Below are 21,611 nucleotides of genomic sequence, written 5' to 3' on the forward strand. Positions count from 1 at the left end.
ATCGTTTTCTTCGCTTTTTTCTTAGGTTGAACTTTTCTCTTTGATTTGTGGCTGAATTTGGCTGTACTCACATGGGGCTTCTTGTGCTGGGGTAAGTTATTCCGTTTCGCTTCCGTGTAATAAAAAATAAAAAAGAAAGCCATCATGGCGCAGTGATTAGAATATTCAGCCGAAAAACGCACGAAATTTGGTTTGATCCCAGGTCGGACCTTTGTTTGTTTCCTCGTGCTGTGCCTCAACCAAAGCCTGACGAACGATCAGAATCGACCCATTTCTTTGCTCGAACAGCTGTTCTCAGTAAAATTTTGAAATTCCTCGTCTCATGCAAATGCCGCAAGGACTCATCGAAAACATGTTGAGTAAAACTGTGCTGATTAAGCACGGAGCTTTGCGGAGCTTTACTATTAGATTCTGAACAATTAAACGACTTAATTTAGTGCGTTAAATCTGCTTTCCGATACAATTGTACGCCAAGGGCGCGATAACGTAAAGCTATTCGAAACTTTTCTATTCGTGCCTCATAATCAGAAAGGGGTTTTGGCACGTAAAACCCCATAATTTTTTAACTTTTCTATTCCAATTCTGCAATCAGCCCTCCGAGATTGGTCAAAAGCTTTTTTGAAACACCCAGACTTCGTCTGTCTGTCACGTGACGTCACGAAAACCGCGATAGCTCCCCATCTGATATGACGCGTACACACTGATTATGCATGACTGGACCGAACAAAAGAATAATAGTTATTTCTGATTCGACGCCTTTTAGCCATTTGCCCTCGGCTATTGGTCAAAACTTTTCGGGCTGCACCCATTTCACCTGCCTTTAACGCGACGCCACAAAACCGCGAAAACTCACCGTGTCAAAGCGACGTGTACGCGTTAAAGGTGCATTAACATGCCGAACAAAACTGAATTTTTTTCTCAATAGCCGCAGGCTGCCCCGTTCCGAAAGGAATAGAAGATGGCTGCCGCCGATTGTTCCTGTACTGGCTACTCGCACCTGCCGGAAAACATGGGTTTATTTGCGTACAATAAAACTTTTTGCGTGGCCGTGTAACGTTTTCGAGCACTTTCGGCACGTTTACGACCTCGCTCTACCAACTCTTCTTTGCTGAGGATCCATTTTAGCGGCATTCTTAAGCTTTCGTTGCATGCCACGGTGATTTTCGACCAGCCATATCAAGCTAAGTAAGGGAAAACGGACCAATCGCAGACGCTGGCACCACCCTCTTCACGCGATTATCGATTTTCAGTGCACTGGCTCGGCCCGATCGAATCCCTCTCCATTTGAGCATGATCCTCGCCTATTGTTAGCCAATTTGATAAAGACAAGCCGCTCAGTGTAGGCAATGTTATTCGTTATTAAAGCAAACAAAAGTGACTTCCTATAAACGAGGAGAGCGTTTGATTGGTCTGTTCAGACAACCTTGCGGGTCATCGCCTGGTGCTTGCGTCGGCGGTTACGCAAATTTGACGTCAGGAGAGTGGAATAAAAACACATTGGGATTGTTTTCCGTTATAGGGCCCTAACACTGCATCAATGTATGTGCGCCCATTATGAGGCGTTAGTGTGACAGTAATGCGAGAAGACACAAACACAATTCGTTGGATATTGATAGTGTTAGTTGCAGGCAGAGACATGCCTGCATGAACTTGCCTGCAGCCAACAATGTCAACATTTAGTGAATTGTGTTTGTTTTTCGCATTACTGTCACATTCCAGCTCGCAAGGTCTGCCCGAGCTCCGTCTTTCTTTCTGATGAAGCAAGCTATAGGTCGTCCTGGATTTGCACTCAAAGCGAACAGATGTAGGGTAGGCCGGAGAGAGCGAGTGACTTAAGACCCGCGCAGTGGAAGATGTGTGTCAACTACACATTCGCTAATCGCAATAGATATATTTGGCCTACCGCGCTGAGCTTCGCCTACTCGCTCATAGCCGCATGGTAGCTTACGAAGCGAAAAAAAAAGCGTACATAAAACATGTCGAGAAATAAAAAGGTGTTATTGGTGGTTGACAATGGGGTCAAAGTCGTCGTCGGAAAATTGACTGCGGCGTTGACTGAGTAAAATGCATACGTTCCTTGTACAATTTTCTTAAATTAAGCCCCCATGCGGTGCACCCCTGATTACTGAATGCAAACTTGGCGGGAGACTTGGTAGCTGTAGCTACCTTTGTAAACTAACACCCAACGGGAAAACAAGGGCAGTGAAGCCATTAACAAGAACCAAAACAATAATGAAAAAAAAAATGTCCGCGCTTTGTCTTCTCTTTTTTTGCGCCTCTTTAGGGTGAAGTAGCGGATATTGAGCGCGAGGATGGCAAGACCGAAGTCATTGTCAACGAAGGCCTCACTACAGTTGGCTACCCGCTGAAGGAAGGTCTCATCGAATTTGGCACAGCAATCACCGACGGCGACTTCGGACGGTGAGGTGTTCGCGCAGGGTTTTATAAACATCGGCAGTCGGGAGTTTCTGCTTGTGCCTAAGTTACACTCTATAATCTTGATGGTACGTATACACACAGTTAACGGCGGAGATTTCGTCACAGAAACGCACTGGCAATCACACCCCTTAATTTTTGCCCAGTTTCGCCCAACACGTGCACTGGGATATTTTCACGTGTGCCAATTCTTCACTCCGCCGGGAGAATAAGCTTAGATGCAGATTTTTTTTCTTCTTTTTTGCGAGATGCAGTGCGACGCTCTTTGCCGACGGGTACTCAACTGGTTCCAGCATTTGAGCCAACCATTCTTAGGGAACGTTGTGTGATTTAAGCAAACGCTGCATTTAACCGACATGAAGGGCACGTAGCTTTATTAAACCCGGCACATCCTAAAATACAAGTTACCCGTAGTTACGCCACATGCCTTCAGTATGCATTATTATTTTAGCTGCAGGCTATACACGATGCACTCGAAGATGTCGTCAACTTGTCTGACGTCGATGAAGCCACACAACTTCACTGGCTCACTCAGAGCAGTTAAAAAGCCCCTTAGACACGCAAACGAAACGCTGCGCATCTGTGAGCCGGTACACAGACGTAACAAGTCATCATGTGTAACCATCGAGACTCACATGAGTGCAGCCACATGGTCAGGATTACTACAATGTCATGGTGGAACGAGGTACCCACTCTCTTTCTTCACCTGCAGCCAAGCTAACTTGTCCCTCCCTTCTGCCATACGGCTCCGTCTCCACTGTCAGACAATCTTTGCACTGGCGAGCCACACGTGCCTTAATCCCCTTGTGTGTCTGCTCCCACATCGCAATCTTTGGCACCTTCCGGCAACTGGACCTAGAGTCTATAATCCGAAGACCTTGTCCAATGTTGTCTGGAGTGCTCCTGCGTCTACAGCAAATGCACTCCTCCCTTTTTCCTTTTTTTTTTCTCCTCGTGTGCAGAGCGGTGGCATACCTGGAGAGCCTGGAGCTCACGGAGGAGACGGAAACCATGTGGCGCACGCTGGGGCAGATGGCGCTCGAGGAGCGTCTGGTGGCCGTGGCCGAGCGCTCGTACGCCGCGCTCGGCGACCTGGCCAGGGCGCGCTTCCTGGCGCACGTCATGCGCCTCCAAGAGGAGGCCGCAATGGCCACGGTATGCGCGCGCACGCAGCACACGGCTGTTGTATATGCCAAGTGACCACGCTAATTCCTTTCCAGGGTCAAGACGGCCACGACCACTACGAAGTGAGGGCGCGGATGGCTATGCTGGATAAGCAGTTCAAGCTGGCCGAGAACATCTACCTCGAGCAGGTACGAGCTAAAAGGGATGTTCAGCTCCAAGCTTTCAGCTGAGAACATAACCCAATGCTGATTGGTTGAGGCCTCGCTAGCTGGCGCACCGCACCAGTGCATAAAGGACGCTGTACTGGCGTGCTGTGGTGATTCGACCAATGCGGTGGAATAATAGCGTGGAAAATTAGCTACATTAATTGAGCAGGAGCTTGGGCGCATACGCAGTTTATCTGGCGGTTAGATTTTTAGTTAGATTTCTTTTTAATTATTTTTCTCTCTCTCAGCTATCGCATCCATTTCCCCCGGTACAGGGTAGCCAACCGGAGATAATCTCTGGTTAACCTCCCTGTCTTTCCTTTGTCACTCTCTCTCTTCTCTCTGGCAGTTAAAAGTACTTCGCGGACAAACCAGCGCGATACCGGGGCAGAGGTTCCTCTTTGCACAACAGGCAACCGACAAAGATTATTCATATCCTAGAGTTGGAAAGTAGTTACACGTTCTTCTGTGTCTTTTTTTTTTCATGTCGGTATGGCGTCGTCGAGGGGAGATTACTTAAAACTCGTATCGCAACTATAGCCCGCACATTTACAGTGATTATTGTCCGCATGATGACTTGCTAAAACGACATCCGCCATGTATTTTCTCCGCTTTTCATGCTGCGTACAGAATAAAGTTGAAGAGGCAATGGAGATGTACAAAAATATGCACAAATGGGACGAGATGATCCAGCTGGCCGAATCAAAAGTAAGACGAGCTGTTTTTATCGCCGTGTCTGGCAGCAAACTATGACACATCTTTTTCTTTTTTTTTTTATCGCACATGTAATGCAGAATTATCACAACGTTGAGAAACTCCGGGAGGACTATTTTGAGTGGCTCCTGAATAACGGCATGGAAGGAAAAGCAGCCGAGGTAAGTGCACTTGTTGCCTCTCGTTTTACAGTTCGGAACGTATATTGTTTGAAACTCAAAATATAAATTGATCACTTTGAGAGCGCCCGATACGAATAAATTTTGGTGGAAAAGTGCAACCGTTGTTATTTTTTTCTACGCATCAATTTAATCGCAATTTTTATCCCCATAACGGCTAAAAATGTTGCCACCAACAGCTAGCGCAAAAAAATCTAAAACGAAACGAATTGTCTGTTTCGCTTTTCCATGCGCGGGGCATTGCGTAATTTTTTAATAGTTGAAAGTAGTTTGGGAACGGCGAGGAGTTCACGATGGTTAACACTTCCGCAATGCATATTTTGCAAGATTATTCTGCATGATGTCGTTGTAGAGAATGTTGTAGGGAACATCCTAGTAATCTTAACGCAGCCGATCGGACAGACTGTCACAAAAGGCAGCTTTGTTGCTGTATTGCCATCGCAATGCGGCCACCGCGGCCGACATCGGACCCCCGACTTCGTGCTCAGCAGCGCAACGCCACTGAGCTGCCACGGCAGGTGACTATCGAGAAGGAAAAGAAAATGCGTCATGGCATAGCTTTCAGGAAACGAAAGATAATTATTACGTAGAAAATATGTAGATACTCACTTTCACCCATTATATTGCCCTTAACGATTGCCCCGGAAAATTCACAAATAGCAAATCATGCTGGAGCGCGATTGCGTTTGCCCGGACATAGTTGAGCCATTAGCTTACGTAAATAACAGTTGAGTTTCGTTTCGGTCGTCTGTTCCTGGCAGCTGAAGGAGAAAGAGGGCGACGTGGAAGAGGCGGTCTCGCTGTACCTGAAGTCCGGTCTTCCGGCCAAGGCCGCCCTGGTGCTGCGCTCGGTGCCGGCTCTTGTGCAGCAGCGGCACCTGGCCGACCGCGTCATCGCGGCGCTTACCCAGTCCGAGCTGTACGAGCACGCCGGCAACCTCCACGAGCAGCTCGGCGAGCACGCCAAGGCGCTGCAGTGCTATCGTGCGGGCCACCACTACGCAAAAGGTGCGCGCGTCGTCTAGTGCGCTAACAGCGAAACCGCCATAGGGAGGCTTTGGCGCTCGGCGGCAAACATCGCTGGTGATACATACGCTTTGAATGCTTCGGCACCGAGAAAAGCGCCATCGTGAAGTGCTCATTTTTTATTCCAGGCGTTTTGCACCACAGAGTTTTCTGCTGGCAACGTGATATCGCCCGCGTGCCGGTGGCTGCATTACCATACTTTACTCTCTGCCTATACTCTATTCTCTTTACACTTACTGCAGTTCTTTATATTTTATTTAATGTCTTTTTTCTTTCTTATTGTTGCGTTTGCGCGCAGCCGTGGAGCTCTCTCGGCAACGGAATCCCGGCGACGTGGTGGCCCTTGAAGAGGAATGGGGCGAGTACTTGGTCTCGCAGAGGCAGCTGGACGCGGCCATCAACCATTTCATCGAGGCAGGGTAGGTGGTCGCGAGGAGCTGCCGAGATGTCATCACTGCAGTTGAGAAAACTAAGGCGCGCACACAAGAGTAGTGTGGTAAACGAATTTGTTAATCTTTAAGTCTATCTTCATTCATCTGTACTTGGGTGGGAAATTTTAAGTATCGTCCACTATCCAGCTACGCAAAGCTACGCATGTTATTATCCTGTTTACATGCTGCAGCTCGTCTTGAGCAAGCTATCAACCGCAGGAAAAGTAGGGGCACAGAACATCGTAATATTTCTTCCTCATTTCCCCCGCAGTATGTATTCCACAACATTGTATAGTTACATACAGAAGTTCCCTAAACATCTGTAAAGTTAGTGCGTCAGTTAATTATGCCAACTCGTGCTTCGCTACAAATTAGGTTAGTAGAATATTGGCCCTAGCCGTGGTGCTCAGTCGGCGCGCGGAGTGACAGGACGAAGAGCACGCCCACCTATAGCGCTCGCTGAGGCTACGCATGAGCGACACGGCGCCTGCCCATGGGTGACCTTTTCACGCAGGAAGACAGTGAAGGCCCTGGATGCAGCCATCAATGCAAGGCAGTGGAAAAAGGCTGTGCAGATAATCGAGGTGATCGATGACACGCCTGAGCTAAACCGGTACCAGAGCAAGCTGGCTCAGCACTTCCACTCGACCGGAGACCTCGAGGTCAGGTTTCCATGCCCCAATGATTGATGATTGATGATGATGTCTAATGGCATCCCCTTTGAAACGGGGTGGCGACAAATAGTCACCTTGCCTGCTTAAGCTAATCAAGTTTTACAACTCATATTGCAGTCTAGCATCGTGCCCTTTCCTACTTCATATTCTTTCTCTTCATTAAAACCTCTGTCTTTGTATTGTAAAGTTATCTATGCCTGCACGTTAAAGAACCTCAAGTGGTCAAAATTAATCTGGAATCTCCAACTACGGACGTGCCTCATAATCATATCGTGGTTTTGGCACGTAAAACCCTAGAATTAAATTTTTAATTTTTATTACCTATGCCTGTAACCACCGCCGAGTCCGTCTGCTCCCGAATGAATGGATGGATGCTATGAGCGTCCCCTTTGGAACAGGGCGGTGGGTTGCCCCACCAAGCTCTTGTTATTATATTGCCTAATGTCCTACCTACGTTAAAGCGAAAAAAAAGAAAAGGAAAAAAAAACACGACGACTTCCCACAAGCAAACTTTCTGAACCCCTATTGTGAACTTTGTTTTGGCACGCCTCCGTTGATTGTCGTTTCCCTACGTTTCTTTCACCAATCTTCGAATCGCCGCTTACCAATCTCTACTGCGGACATGTTTACTTTCCCCCTGCTCTCGCTGAACCCTGTATTGCACAAGGCCGCCGCCTGGCGGCAGCCGCTTCGTTGCATGTGGTACGAACCCGCGCAGATTGCATCGGCACGCAAACTGACGCGCATCTTGCCAGAAGTGCACAACCAGACGTGCTCCGGGTATCGTTCCTACAAACAAATGGGCGAATTAAAAAGCGCAACCTTAGTTGCAGGCCCGTTACCCGCTGTAAGAAATCTTACTCGGATTATTATTGACGGAGGCGGCAGATATGCGTCGCTCGAAAATATGTGACGAAGCACGCTGAAGGCACAGCTCAGTTAACGCGCCGCCGTCTGTTCGTGTGGTTTTCGATTGTGCCGTCGACGCGTAAGTTTGCTCCTTCAGCGACCTCTTGTGAATCGCCTCATGATTGCGTTTCAGATGGCGGAACACTTTTACGTGGAAGCTGGAAAGATAAAAGAGGCCATTGAAATGTACAACACTGCCGGAAAATGGGACAGAGCACTGAAGGTAAAACCCTTTCAATTATTCTATATGGCTGTAGTTGTGCAGCGTTGACAAACGAGTCGCTGTATACAAAAGTGCAGCCAAACCATTTGACCCCCATTTATGGCTAGTTCTGTTTCGAGGCTTCGCCCTGTATTTGTTGAACCTGGTCAAATAGGCCGCCGAAGGACGAGTTATAATATATATCGGCATCCAAAATGAACAGCGGCGACAAAGAAATGGCAAAAAAAAAAAGGTTCGAAAGAAAAAATATTGAAGGAAGAGAAGATTACGCGGAGTAAATAGCGCGAAATAAGCCGCAATGAAAAAAAAAGGTATTTTAAGGAAACTGGGGGAGAATACGGGAAAAATATGCAACCGCCATTTATTAACGCGACTATAACTGCACGCGTGAAATTTTACTTGTCTGTGAAAGGCGAGCAGTGTTGTGTCAAGTGACTTTCTGTCCACGCAGCTTGCCAAGCTCCACCTCAGACCGGAAGATGTGACGAGCATGTACACTGAGCAGGCATCGGAGCTCGAGAAGCAAGGAAAACTGAGAGAGGCTGAAAAGTGAGTGCCGCCTTTTGAGCGACGGATGAACCCTTAAAGGGAGGGGCACGCAGGCGCACTCCAGCTGGTTCTTTATTCTATGGCCTCACTCGAGGATCCAGACTATGATGGAGCTCGGGTCAGTACCCGTTAGAAATGCGGATAGGTGAGGTCGCCAGAAAAATCAGGAGAACCGATGGGGCGGTATTTAGTGAAGTTACCATCGCACGAAGAGTACTGAGTGAGCCAAGGAAAAGGCTGGACTGTTTTTGTTCCATTACAGTGCTTAGCAGTTGTCAGAAAAGGTAACTGCCGGGTTTTATTTTTATAATCTTTGTAAAGCGAAGGCAACTGAAAGTTAAAGAAATTGCTAATGCTAGGGGTGGGCGAATATTCGAAGTTTGGAATACGAATCGAATATTACACACTAACTACTCGTATTCGAAAAGAAACTACTCGGTATGTTAAAAAATTCGAAACTAACCAGATATTTCGCGACAACCGACTTAAAATCTTGTTACTCTTGTGCGCCTGCTAAACAAAGTATCCCAATTGATCAGAAGTGAAACAACGACAAAAACTTTCGCAGCAGCGCAGTTATAAAATGGGTAAGTACAAGCTCTGTTTTCGGTTTCGCGGCGGAAGCCTACACGACAAGCTGTGATTTTTGCTTGTAGTCAGTGATTTAGCGTTTTTGGCAGCCCAGTTATGTAGGCGGTCTTATCTTTTACGCTACAACCAGCGATGTTTTCCTTGCAACGAGTCCTCTTACACGTGTTTACGGCACACACGACGTGTAGCAGTTTTTTTTTTTCCGCAGATTCAGGACCCTCAGTCACAAAAAAAAAATTACGCAATAACTGATCGCAGAAGTAGGTGCCAGCCAATCCCGGGTCCGTATTCACCAAGCTCGTCGTTCGTAAGTGCTATGTGCCATTGCTCGGCCACCTTCACTAATGATAGGTCCAACATAAGGATTGGCTGGAATTTTTTCTTACGAACAAATATAGCGCAAGAGCCTTTTGTGAATGCGGGCCCTGATGCTGGACATACTATTAGCGAAGTCGGCGTGCCAATGGCAAAGAGAACGTACGAACGAGGTGCCCGGTTCCACAAATACGCCCTTACGCTAAAATTGTTCGTAAGAGCATATATTCCAACCAGTCGCGATGTCGTACATATGATTAGTGAAGGCTGCCGGCCAATTCGGCCCCAGTTACGCTAAAACGGTACCAGGGGGGTGCGGCCCAGTGGGGGAAGCACAACCAAAAACACAGAAGCCCGCCGTTTCTCGCCCATTTCGTTCAAGTGCTTATCGTTTGATATATCGCGCTCTCTTTCTTTACGCGCTTTATGTGCGTAAATATGCGATCGTTTCCTACTCTGCCGTTTTTTTTTTCAGGCTTTACTTGTTCATCGAAGAGCCCGACTTGGCCATTGCGATGTATAAGAGGTATCGTCAGTACGACAATATGATGCGTGTAGTCAAGGAATTTCACCCAGACCTTCTTTCAGACACACACTTGCATCTCGCTAAAGTAAGTACCCAAGATTACGTTTGCCTGAAGGCCTTGATAACTTTCGTTTATCTTTTACCTTTTCTTCTAGTTTATATATACGATCGGAATGCGCATGACCAGCGTCACGATTCGCGCTGTATTAGGTATAGAAATAACAGAAATAATAGATGCCGGTTATGTTGGTAGCAGTTGTAAAATTTCATAAGTCAGCGTAGCCGGCAAGTGTCCAGTAGATGGCTTGCTTAAACGTGCGCGTTAGATAACAGTTTCCTTACATTCAAGAGCAAGAGGACGCAAAGAGGATAGGTAATGATCAAAAGATGGCGAAAAAATATCCACGCTTCCCGTTATGCGAGTTTCATGCATCCTTTTTGCAGACCCCGATATTGTTAGAGCTAGTGTATTTGCCCTGTAGAATTGCCCATCCTATGCGTGCGGTGAAAGCAAATGTAAACAGCAAACTCACTCTCGCTGCCGGGTACGAGGCCAATTCGACAGTGCTCAGTGGCATCCCATCTTCAACGCAACTCAGTCTCAGAAAGCGAACGGTTGAAGTTCAAAGCGTATAGAGCAACGATTATGACACCACGTTTTAGAATTAGTTGCACCGTCATCACAGCTCCGTGGTATCAAGTCAAGCCAGTCGATATCGTTTGCTCGAATGCTGACTCATCCAACCTTGCGTGGCTGGAAGCCGTCGCATACCCGTGCGTCACGTCGATTAACGCTGTCGCGGTGAGCTGTAATCTCACGAGCAACGATGACAGCAAAAATTGTCACCTCTCGCGCTGGCGATCAGCCACTTTAAACACTTTCTGTCCTCTGGTCAGGTAGTTCGAAATTTCTTGTAGCTCGCTTTCACCACCCCTATAAGATCGGAATATTTGGTTTTTCAGTGACATCCGTTATGCGAAAGCCGTTTCATTGAGGCATCGTCACTTTCGAAAAACACGCACAAACCTTTCACGAGAGGTTTGCGCGTACTGCGTGAAGTACACAAGTGTACTTCACGTAGGAGTGTGACCAGTGTAACATCCAAAGAAGCCAAGCAAGCCTTCTGCAAAGACTTGAGACTTGAAGTGGCCTTTACACAACACTATCGCCATTGGCCGTGCGGACAGCCTGGAATGTGAGAACTGCGCCGTGCCGGGAGACTATAGACCATGTGCTTTGTGTGTTCCCGTTGTACTTGCAAGAAAGACAATCAATGGAGGAATATTTGGCAAGCATCGTTAACCGGCCACTTTCTGAAGGCCCCCTTTAGGCCCAAGAAAAAATATTCCTCGTGTCAGTCCACGAAGACCATTGTGGGTTTTCTTACAGACGCCTATTTGGATATTCGATTGTAATAAATGTTTCCGGTTAACTGTTATTTCTTATTCATGCCTCTTCTGTTCATATCACCATCATCTTCGCCTTCTCCTTTTCCTTTTGTTCCATTTTTCCTTTATATATATATATATATATATATATATATATATATATATATATATATATATATATATATATATATATATACACACGTGCGCGCGCGCGTGTGCGTGTGTGTGTGTGTGTGTGTGTGTGTGTGTGTGTGTGTGTGTGTGTGTGTGTGTGTGTGTGTGTGTGTGTGTGTTCACGAACGTATATATCACGCAGGAACTAGAGGGCGAAGGCAACTACCTGCAAGCGGAAGCGCATTACCTAGCGGCAAGCGACTGGAAGGCTGCCGTTAACATGTACCGCGCCAATGACATGTGGGAAGAAGCGTATGGCGTGAGTAGAGCGCAACGTGCGCCCTACATGCAATTATCATGAATTTCGTTTTTTCCCTCCCCTCAATTATTTCTGCGAGCGCTAGCTTGGAACTAAAGCATAAAGTGTGCGCCACCCACATTTCAAAATTGCTTCGAACATAAAAGTAAAACGAATAGATGTTACCATTTGATTTTGACAGCACTGGGATAATTCTGGGGTCAAATTCACAAAGCTTTTCGTTCGTATAGGTGCTGTTCGCCATTGGCCGGCCGCATTCGTTAATAATAATCATCATCAGCCTATGTTTATGTCCACTGCAGGACGAACGCCTCTCCCTGCGATCTCCAATTACCCCTGTCCTGCGCCAACCGATTCCAACTAGCGCCCGCGAATTTCCTAATTTTATCGCCCCACCTAGTCTCCTGTCGTCCTCGACTGCGCTCCCCTTCTCTTGGCACCCATTCTGTCACCCTAATGGTCCACCGGTTATCTAACGTGCGCATACATGACCTGCCCAGTTCCATTTTTTTTTCTCTTAATGTCAATTAGAATATCGGCTATACCCGTTTGCTCTCTGATCCAAACCGCTCTCTTTCTGTCTCTTAACGTTATGCTTAGCATTCTTCGTTCCATCGCTCTTTGCGCGGTCCTTAACTTGGTCTCAAGCTTCTTTGTCGGTCTCCAAGTTTCTGCCCATATGTGAGCACTGGTAAAATGCACTGATTGTACACCTTCCTTTTGAATGATAGTGGTAAGCTTCCAGTCAGGAGCTGACAATGTCTGCCGTATGCACTCCAACCCATTTTTATTCTTCTGTATATGTCCTTCTCATGATCAGGGTCTCCTGTGAGCTTAATTGACCTAGGTAAACGTACTCCTTCACAGACTACAGGCTGACCGGCGATCCTGAACCCTTGTTTCCTTGCCCGGCTATTGATCATTATCTTTGTCTTCTGCATATTGATCTTCAACCCCACTCTTACGCTCTCTCGGTTAAGGTCCTCATTCATTTGTTGTAACTCATCTCCAGTGTTGCTGAGGACAATGTCATCTGTAAACCGACGTTTGCTGAGATATTCACCGTTGATCCTTAGTCCTAAGCCTTTCCACTTTAATAGCTTGAATGCTTCTTCCAAGCACGCAGTGAATAGCATTGGAGAGATCGTGTCTCCTTGTCTGACCCCTTTCTTTCCTGCTTTTCTTGTGGAGAATCAAGGTAGCCGTGGAATCTCTGTTGATATTTTCCAAGGTATTTACGTGAGCGGACTGTACTCCTTGATTACGTAATACCTCCATGACTGCTGGTATCTGTGCTGAATCAAATGCCTTTTCGTAATCTATGAAAGCCATATATAGAAGATGATCGTATTCTGCGGATTTCTCGATTACCTGATTAATGACATGGATGTGATCCATTGTAGAGTCTCCCTTCCTGAAGCCAGCCTCTTCCTTTGGTTGACTAAAGTCCAGTGTTGCCCTTGTTCTACTGGAAATTATCTTGATGAATATTTTATATAATACTGGGAGTAAGCTAATGGGCCTATAATTTTTCAATTATGTCCAGCATAAGGATTGGCTAGCATCTGTTGTTTATGAAAAGCTTTTGCGTAATAACTTTTTTGTCATTCAAAAGTATGCGGCAAGAAATAAATGTTTCCACAGTGATGAAGCCACGTGACTTGAGTTGTTTTGAGCTAGAATACTGTGACTCAGCATTTCCTGGCATGACGAATGAAGTGCAACTAATATACATTAGTCCTTTCTGTAATCTTGGCAATGTCAAGAACTGAATATTGCAAGTTACAGCTACGCAGGATATCGTAGACTTTTTATTGCCTGCGCTGGGGAGCTGTGGCACTGCGCGCGTTTCTCCTTCGCGGTGCTCTCGTAGTCGCTGTTTGCTCCGTCTACCTGCAGTGAACATAGGCTAATGATAAGACGCCTATACATGCTATTGTGTTCGTTGTCAGGTCCTGGCTGCAGCCGGCAGTCTACAAGTAATTAAACGTTACTTTCTTGAAGTACGGTTCTCAGAAGCGTATGTGGGCGTAGTGGTGAAATTTTGTCGGAGATGCATACACGCGCCTCAGGGCACCCCCATCTAGTTGTTGTAAATGCCGACCCGAGATAACTCCACTTCTTTCACAGGTGACGCAAGGAACCGCAGCATAGTCCTCGCTGTTAGGTGAGAACAAGGGGTGGACTAAAGTTCGGTGCGCGATCAGGCAAAAGAAATGAACAAAATGTCGTTGCCCGTTCAGAAATGAATAGTAAAAAAAAAAGATGTCTCGCTGTCGTAAGTCATGCCGGTGCACATGTCGTGAGAGTTGTCAGGCACTGAAAATGCGGGCTGTAGAGGTCGCCGACGTAAGCTTGCTGGTGAAGCTCACTCTCTTTTGTCCGCGTACGTACATCACGGGTTTGTGTCCCACATCGCTCGAAATAACGCACCAGAACTTGTTTAGTGGCAGCTGTCCATGCTTGTGCTGCCAAGTTGACCTGACTGACGGGGTTTGCCGGAGGTTAGGTGAACCTATCTTTCGTTTTTTTTTTTTACTAAACTGGACAATCGTGCCAAAAACAAACTTAAAATATTTTGCAGAAGTAAGGGCCCTATAACGTAAAACTATTTGAATCTGCTTTTAATCCAATCTGCTAACGTCAAACTTACGTCACCACCGACGCAAGCATCGGGCAGTAACCAGCAGCGTTGTTTGAAAAGCCCAGCCAAATGCGCTCCTCGTTTATAGGAGGTTACTTTTGTTTGCATTCAAAGCGAATAGGAATAGCTGACAAGAGGCGAGGAGCACGCTCAAGTGGAGAGGGTTTCGATGGGGCCGAGCCAGCACAGTGAAAGTAGATAACCGGATAAGGAGGGTCGTGTCAGCGTCTACGATTAGTTCGCTTCCCCTTACTCAGCTTGCAGTGGCTGGCCGAGAATCGCGGCGGTGTGCAGCGAAAGGTTAAAAATGCCGCTAGAACGGATCCTCAGGAAAGAAGAGTTAGCAGAGCGAAGTCGTTTACTTGTCGAAAGGGTTCGATAGCGTTATACTGTCACGCAAAAAGAAAATTGTCATGTACATGCAAATAAATCCATGCTCCTCGGCAGCTCCGAGTAGCCAGTGCCAGAGTGGTCGGCGGACTATTCTTTTCGGAACAGGGAAGTTTCTGGCTGTTCAGAAAAAAACTAAGTTTTGTTCGGCATATTAATACATCATTAACGCGTACACGTCACTTTGACGCGGTGAGTTTTCGCAGTTTTTTTTTTTTTTGGCGTCGCGTGACAGACAGACGATGTGGGCGCGGCCCAAAAACTTTTGACCAATAGCAGAGGGCTAATGGCGAAGAAAGGCGTCGAATCAGAAATAGCTATTTTTCTTTCGTTCGGTCTGATCAGGCATAATAGGTGCGCACATATCATACCAGCCGGGGAATTTTCACGGTTTTGATCACGTCACGTGACGGACAGGTCAAGTGGGGGTGGCACGAAGATTTCTTGACCAACCGTGGAGGCCTGATTGCATCATGAGGATAGAACAGTTTGAAATAGCTTAACGTTATAGCGCCCTCGGTCACACCTCATGAATTGTGCGGCACACAGGTGTCTGAATGAGAGGGGATGGGAGTCGCGTCCTTGACGCGATTTTGGCGCACAGAAACTACCTGGTATCAATCGGTTGCTACTTACATTGAGCCTTTCGCAGCGAATGAAAACAGAGAACAACGGCTTGGAGATGCCTAAGCCGCAGGCTAAATGCTGCTTACGAGCACTCTACAGCACCTGCCAGGTGAAGTTGCTACCCGAAGTGTCGGTGAGGTGCATTTGGTACGTCAGTGTAAAATAATTGCGGGACATTTTAGCGTCTTCCTCGAGCAATTCATTTTGGTCAGGATCTGTGATCATTTGATCAAACGACGCAGGTGGCCAAGAAGCACGGCGGTCCTGTGGCCTGCAAGCAGGTGGCCTATCTTTGGTCCAAGAGCCTCGGTGGTGACTCAGCCGTGCGGCTGCTCACAAAGCTAGGTCTGCTCGACAGCACCATCGATTATGCCGCCGAGAACTGGTAAGGAGGCCCACTCTGTCGCGTCGGCGTGCTCACGGAGACTCTACAGAAGAGCCAACTTCGGCCCATTTCTGCCGCAGTGGCCCGTGGGTTTGGTTATGCCAAGTGTCCTTTTCTGTGGCAGCCTGTGTCCGATCGAGAGGCCGCGTATTCGATTCCCAGCCTCGGTGGTCACATTCCAATCAACGTAGAGCAAAAAAGAAAGATCCGTCCACTTAGGTTTAGGTGCACAAAATTATGCAGATCCCAGGCACCGTGGGAATCGATGTAAGCAAAGCTTTCTGTGCTGGATGCTTTGAATGACGATAATTAGCGGTGATGTTGACGGCTAAAGCTTAATTTCTTCAACGTTTAGTCTAACACGAGAGTGGTGAGTTGATGTTAAACGTTACCTTGCGTGCACCACTGCTGTTTGTCTGCGTAGTACACAGAACACATAGGGAGATGTGCTTGCTTGAGGCGTTGTTGTGCGCCATATTTTATAACCTCTGAGAGGCTTGAGCGTTGTCATTTCCTCAAATGGCACATCGCATTGTGGCAGAAGTATTAAACTGGAATTGGATTATGAGGCTGTACGGGCCAAAGCCACACTCAGATTATGAGGCAAGCCGTAGTGGCGGACTCCGGATTAATTTTGACACCGTGATGTTCTTTAACGTGTCCCAAAATCTAAGTGCACGTACGTTTTCTATTTCGCCCCTGTCGAAATGCGGCTGCCGTGACTGGGATCAAATCAGCGACATCTAGCAATACCATAGCCGTAAAGTAACGCGGCGAGCACAGAAGTGCTGATTTGACGGTCGACCGCTTCCGTAGTCTCTCCTGGACCCTGCGGTGTGCTTTAATTAATGCGGCTCTGCTTCTGCACGCCCTGCGTAAGTTCCGCGCTTGACATATTTGCATGGCGTTTATTTTTCAGGAATAGCAGCAACGTACTGTACTGTACCTTGAACTTAAGCTTATCCTGTTTCCCCGCAACCGCTGTGGGGTTTCCTTGCCTTCTTACGTTACCTACCCCCTCTCTTATATGGGAATTGCTTCTTCTCCTCCCTCTCCTTCTTCTTCTCTTCTTCTCCTCTCTACAGTACTATCTGCGTACCCTCTGGCCTCGCGCGTTAGTGGAAAGGGAAGCGCTGCAGTTTCTGCAATGCTTCTGAGGGGAGTCACGGATAATTACAGCTGTCAAGCGGCTAATGTGGCGACGGCCAGGGAGCTCCAGAGGGCATTGTGCACATTTGACGCGGTGGGGTGAAAACGAATTCTCCCGTCGCCTTTCCTCTCTTACTCGCGCTTGTCATTTATATACACGCTCTGAACCACCTCCCGAGGCGGTGTGCGCGACAGGAGCCCACAGCTGCAGCAGCAGCAGTGGGAAAGTCGAAAGAAGAGGCAAAGAAAGTTTCGCTTTAAAAAGTTCTTGCGGAATCCTTCAATGCGGCGTCACTCATGTATAGCCCACGGTGCAGCCTTGACAGGAGTATGTAATTTCCTTGATCCGTCGTGGTAGCCCAGTGGTTATGGTCGTGGTAGCCCAGTGGGCATTGCGCAGCGAAGCTTGAAATCGCGAGTTCGATCTCCACTGCGGCGGCCGCATTTGGGTGTAAGCAAAAACGCTCGTGTACTTAGATTTAGGTACGCGTTGAGGAACCTCAGGTAGTCAAAATTAATTCGTAGTCCTCCACCTTGGGCAAGCCTCATAATAAGATCGCAGTTTTGACCCGTAAAACCCCTGCATTGAAATGTCAGTTCCGTGTCATCGGTCGAAAGCAGTCAGTTGAGGGACACTGACAGTGACAAGAACTTTATTAGAGTGTCCTGAGGAACTTGATTGGGGAAGCGAAGGCTCCCCAATCAAGTTGGTGGCTCCGCCCACGACAGGACAGGGAGGTGGTGACTCTCCGCGACGTCGCGGACCCTCTGGACGGCCTGTAGTTGGTTCGTGAAATCCGAGCTCTTCACCAAGGCGTCCCACTTGGACTTGTAGTGAAGGTCGGAGCCCGCGTTGTACAGGTACAGCCAGAGCATGCGGTCGAAGGAGCAGCATGCGTGACCGCATTTGGAGCACGACTAAGTAATACTAAGTGTAAGTAATATGACTGATGAAGAAAGCTTGGAAGACCCTGAGTAGATTGTCCTACCTGAGTCCCCCCCCCCCCCCCCCCCCGTTTCCTTGCGATTCTAGTGATGAGTCTTAGTATATTTTTCGCCTGCGCGCCTAGCTTGTTTAGAGCTTCTGCATTACAGCCTTTGGCGTTGATTAAAAGTCCTAAAATGTTGATGGAGTTCACCCTCAGAATAGGGTGCCCTTCTCGTGTTGTAATTTCGACTGGCAGCGTTTCCAGAGGCTCGAGGTTCCTAACGCCCTGCCTCGACTGTTTGTAGAGGAGGAGTTCGGATTTGGTCGGTGACAGCTTGAGACCCGTGCATGCGAGAAATTCTTCCGTTACATGTATGGGCGCCTGGAGAGATTGCTCTAGATCGGCCAGAGATCCCCCCGGGGACCAGATTGTAATATCGTCTGCATAGATTGTGTGGCCTCTTTTTGAGAGTGCGGCCAGTCGTTCGGAGAATTTATGCATGGCGATATTAAATAGTAGCGGGGATAGGACCGAGCCCTGCGGGGTTCCGCAGTTGCCCAGTTCGTAAGGACCGCCCGAGATCGTGCCTAGTCTAAGGAACGCTTTCCTTTCCGTTAGGAACGAGAGAGTGAAATTAAAGAATTTCCGTCCTAGGTTGAGATGGGAAATTTCCTTCAAGAAGTGTTCGTGAGCCACCTTATCAAAGACCTTAGCGAGGTCGAGTGCAGTGATAACTCCTACGTCTCGCGTCTCGTTGTCGAATATGGATCTTTTCAGGAGGAGCATTGCATCCTGTGTGGAGAGTCCCTTTCTAAAACCTATTAGATTATGCCTAATCGTGGTTTTCTACGTGTTCGACGATTCGATTGTGTATTGCATGTTCAGCCACTTTGCAAATGCACGATGTTAGAGAGATGGGACGCAGGTTATTTATGTGCGGAGGTTTCCCCGGTTTGGGGATGAGCACCACCTTGGCGGTGCGCCATTCCGATGGGAAGCAGTTGAGGGAGCACTTAAAAGATTCAGCTGCCCTTGGGTCTGTTTTACTGCGACCTCTTCAACTTTTGTAACTTTATAGAAGGCGCTAATCTGGCGTCCTTCCTGTCACATCACGCGTTTTGTGGCACATGCACTTAACCATGTGTTTATTATCCCCATTTATTACCATGCAATTGAGGCAGTTATTTCGTGGCGAGTTTGTCGACAAATTCTCGCAAACCTCGTTGCCACACCATCTCCTATTCAGACAGCGGGAATGGTGCGGCACAGCAGTATACGTGCGGCAAGAGTGAGTACTAAAGGTATTGCTTAATTTTATTTGCAACGGAGTGCAAGAGAACGCGCATCTGTTTAATGTGAGAATAACTAAATGAATGAATCAACTATTGTTTTTCAAGAACAGTGGCTCGCGACCTGATTGGTAATTGGGGAAAAGGGTGTGGGTTAGAGAACACGAGAAGAGGGAGTTGAACTGAAGCTCGGGCAGGACTGGTCTCGTCAGATTTAATGAAGAATCCCCTTCTCCTGGGCGTACCACAGGAATGCTTGGAAGGACGATGAGACGGGCCAAATGATAGCTATGTAAAAGGGCCTCTCTGGACATATTCTCACATCTTTTTACGGATTGAGCGTGTGTCTTATGGAGTGCAATTTCAAACTAGTGCTTATATCGGCGGTGTTGCTCCAGTGCCTTTGAATTTGCGTTCGAGTTGGCGCAAGCAACGGCCAAGCACAAGCTTCCAGACATCCACCTCAAGTACGCCATGTTTCTTGAGGACGAGGGCAAGTTCCATGAGGCGGAACAAGAGTTCATCAAGGCTAACAAGCCTAAAGAAGCGGTGCTTATGTAAGTCGCCCACCTGTGATGGGAACCACAGTTGACCTTACGTGACCGCGTCGAGAATATAACCAGGGAACTACTTTTCTGGCCCAAAAGGTACGTGCACAATAAAGACTGGGACAGCGCCAGGCGTGTGGCCGAGGCTCACGACCCGGAATCCGTGGCGGACGTGTCCATCGGCCAGGCTAGGGTTGCCTTTCAAGCTGGCCACTATCAGCAAGCTGAGTCATTGGCACTTCGGGCTGAAAGGCCGGACCTCGTCATCAAACTGTACAAGGTTACCAGTCTCTGCTTTTCCACATACCTCGGGAGCAAAGTGAAAAAACAAAACATGAGAGGCACTTGAACTCATATAAAGGGATCGCCGTAGCATATGTAGCCTGATGAATGCAAATTTCGGCGTTCGCGGTCATATCGCACAATGAGGCTGCATAGTGCTCTGTATTTTGTCGCCATTTTCACGAGCACACACTGTTCGCTTTCTTTCACTCCTCGTTCACCTTGCTCTACGCGAAGTAGTGAGTCAGAAATAAGCACTTCCGCCCGATCTTTCGGCCTTTCGTGCATTCATTAAGCACAGGCAGAGCTGCAGTTGTACTTCATACTGAGCAGGGGACTTTGACGGAACGTCACGGCCTTTCCTTCAAGTGTATTATTCAGCACAAAAATAATGCTTTTTCAACCTGTAGAAGCCTGTACAACAAGCTCTGGGGAAAAAATAAATGGTGCGTTTTTTTGTTTTTGTTTTTTCGCATGACAAATGTTAATTAGGAATTTTTAGCGGTGCATTGTGCTGATGTCATCACTGTAGCGTCACAGCGGTAGATTAGCGTGTAATCCATAAAGGGCAGAAGGAAAAGAAGCACGCCAGCATGAGGGAGGTGCCAAGACGCCGAAATCTCTGCGCAGGACGCGGGTATGTGGAATGACGCTCTTCGCATCTGCAGAGAGTACACACCTTCGAAGATTATGGAGCTTCAAGAGGAGTACGACAACCACATGGACACGAAAGGATCACGGTAGGTGTTGCTCGCAGCATTCACTCCTGCATCTAACGGGAAAAGCACAGAGTTAATGTTAAGGGCGGCTACTTGTATGAGCTGGAGGGGCGCGCTAAAATAAGGGTGAGGTCGGCTTTGTGCCTCGGTGCGGGAAGGTGCTCCGTATTACAAAGGATTTATTGCAGTTTTAATGTGGCGATGGTATTCGCTGCTGCAACTATCTGATCGTGTGCTGAAGAAAAAAAGAATAAATTGTCCCCTGGGAGCTGCTAATATTTAGTCGCCATCAAGTGTTTTTGGGCAATTCGCAGAATTTCCGCAAGGCGGCGCGAATCGGAATAATATGGTGGCCATTAAGAATTGAGTAAGGAAACTGGCACTTGGATCTGTCATTGCAGTACATTTTAACGCAGCTTATCGCTGTTAGCGGGTATATGAATACTAGCGTAAGAAGTAGTTATTCCGAGACTATGTTCATGTCGCTCGTGTTCACCCCGTTTCACAGAGACGTTGACGTCCTGCTTGAACAGGCCCAGGAGTGGGAACGAAATGGGCATCACGACCGAGCCGTAGACTGCTATATGCGCATGACACCTGAAAATGTGAAAAACGTGGACATGCTCGAAAAATGCTGGGTGAAGGTAAGCAACAGCCGTGGGCACTCGTATCTGCTTAACGAAGCTAGAAAAATCAAAGGTTGGGCATACTGTAACCGCTTAGTGAGACCGAAGCTAGATACCGTTGCGGAGCTATGAATCGGTAACACAAGCAGCTTATTTAACAATGAATATTCGGTGCACACAGGCGGCCGACCTCGCCTTAAAGTTTCTAGATGAGCACAAGGCAGACAGGATACTCAAGAACGCCGCACGTATGCTGTTGGACATCAAGAAACACAGTTCGGTAAGTTTTATGTTTGA

The 21,611-nt window shown here is 47.5% G+C and overlaps 1 protein-coding gene across 1 annotated transcript in view; it reads left to right on the forward strand.

The window, feature by feature from the left end:
- Window positions 1–21,611, forward strand: part of Oseg2 (intraflagellar transport protein Oseg2) — an 85,799-nt gene that overhangs the window by 41,498 nt on the left and 22,690 nt on the right. Inside the window, exons 17-34 of the mRNA XM_075691871.1 lie at window positions 2,285–2,421; window positions 3,399–3,591; window positions 3,657–3,749; window positions 4,398–4,475; window positions 4,562–4,642; window positions 5,422–5,668; window positions 5,985–6,105; window positions 6,632–6,779; window positions 7,834–7,923; window positions 8,375–8,472; window positions 9,854–9,989; window positions 11,610–11,726; window positions 15,630–15,772; window positions 19,538–19,696; window positions 19,787–19,967; window positions 20,600–20,709; window positions 21,197–21,332; window positions 21,496–21,594. Of these exons, the coding sequence (XP_075547986.1) occupies window positions 2,285–2,421; window positions 3,399–3,591; window positions 3,657–3,749; window positions 4,398–4,475; window positions 4,562–4,642; window positions 5,422–5,668; window positions 5,985–6,105; window positions 6,632–6,779; window positions 7,834–7,923; window positions 8,375–8,472; window positions 9,854–9,989; window positions 11,610–11,726; window positions 15,630–15,772; window positions 19,538–19,696; window positions 19,787–19,967; window positions 20,600–20,709; window positions 21,197–21,332; window positions 21,496–21,594 (2,367 nt within the window). The remainder of the gene's footprint in view (window positions 1–2,284; window positions 2,422–3,398; window positions 3,592–3,656; window positions 3,750–4,397; window positions 4,476–4,561; window positions 4,643–5,421; window positions 5,669–5,984; window positions 6,106–6,631; window positions 6,780–7,833; window positions 7,924–8,374; window positions 8,473–9,853; window positions 9,990–11,609; window positions 11,727–15,629; window positions 15,773–19,537; window positions 19,697–19,786; window positions 19,968–20,599; window positions 20,710–21,196; window positions 21,333–21,495; window positions 21,595–21,611) is intronic.

The sequence above is a fragment of the Dermacentor variabilis genome, chromosome 1 (assembly GCF_050947875.1).
Source record: "Dermacentor variabilis isolate Ectoservices chromosome 1, ASM5094787v1, whole genome shotgun sequence".
NCBI lineage: Eukaryota > Metazoa > Arthropoda > Arachnida > Ixodida > Ixodidae > Dermacentor > Dermacentor variabilis.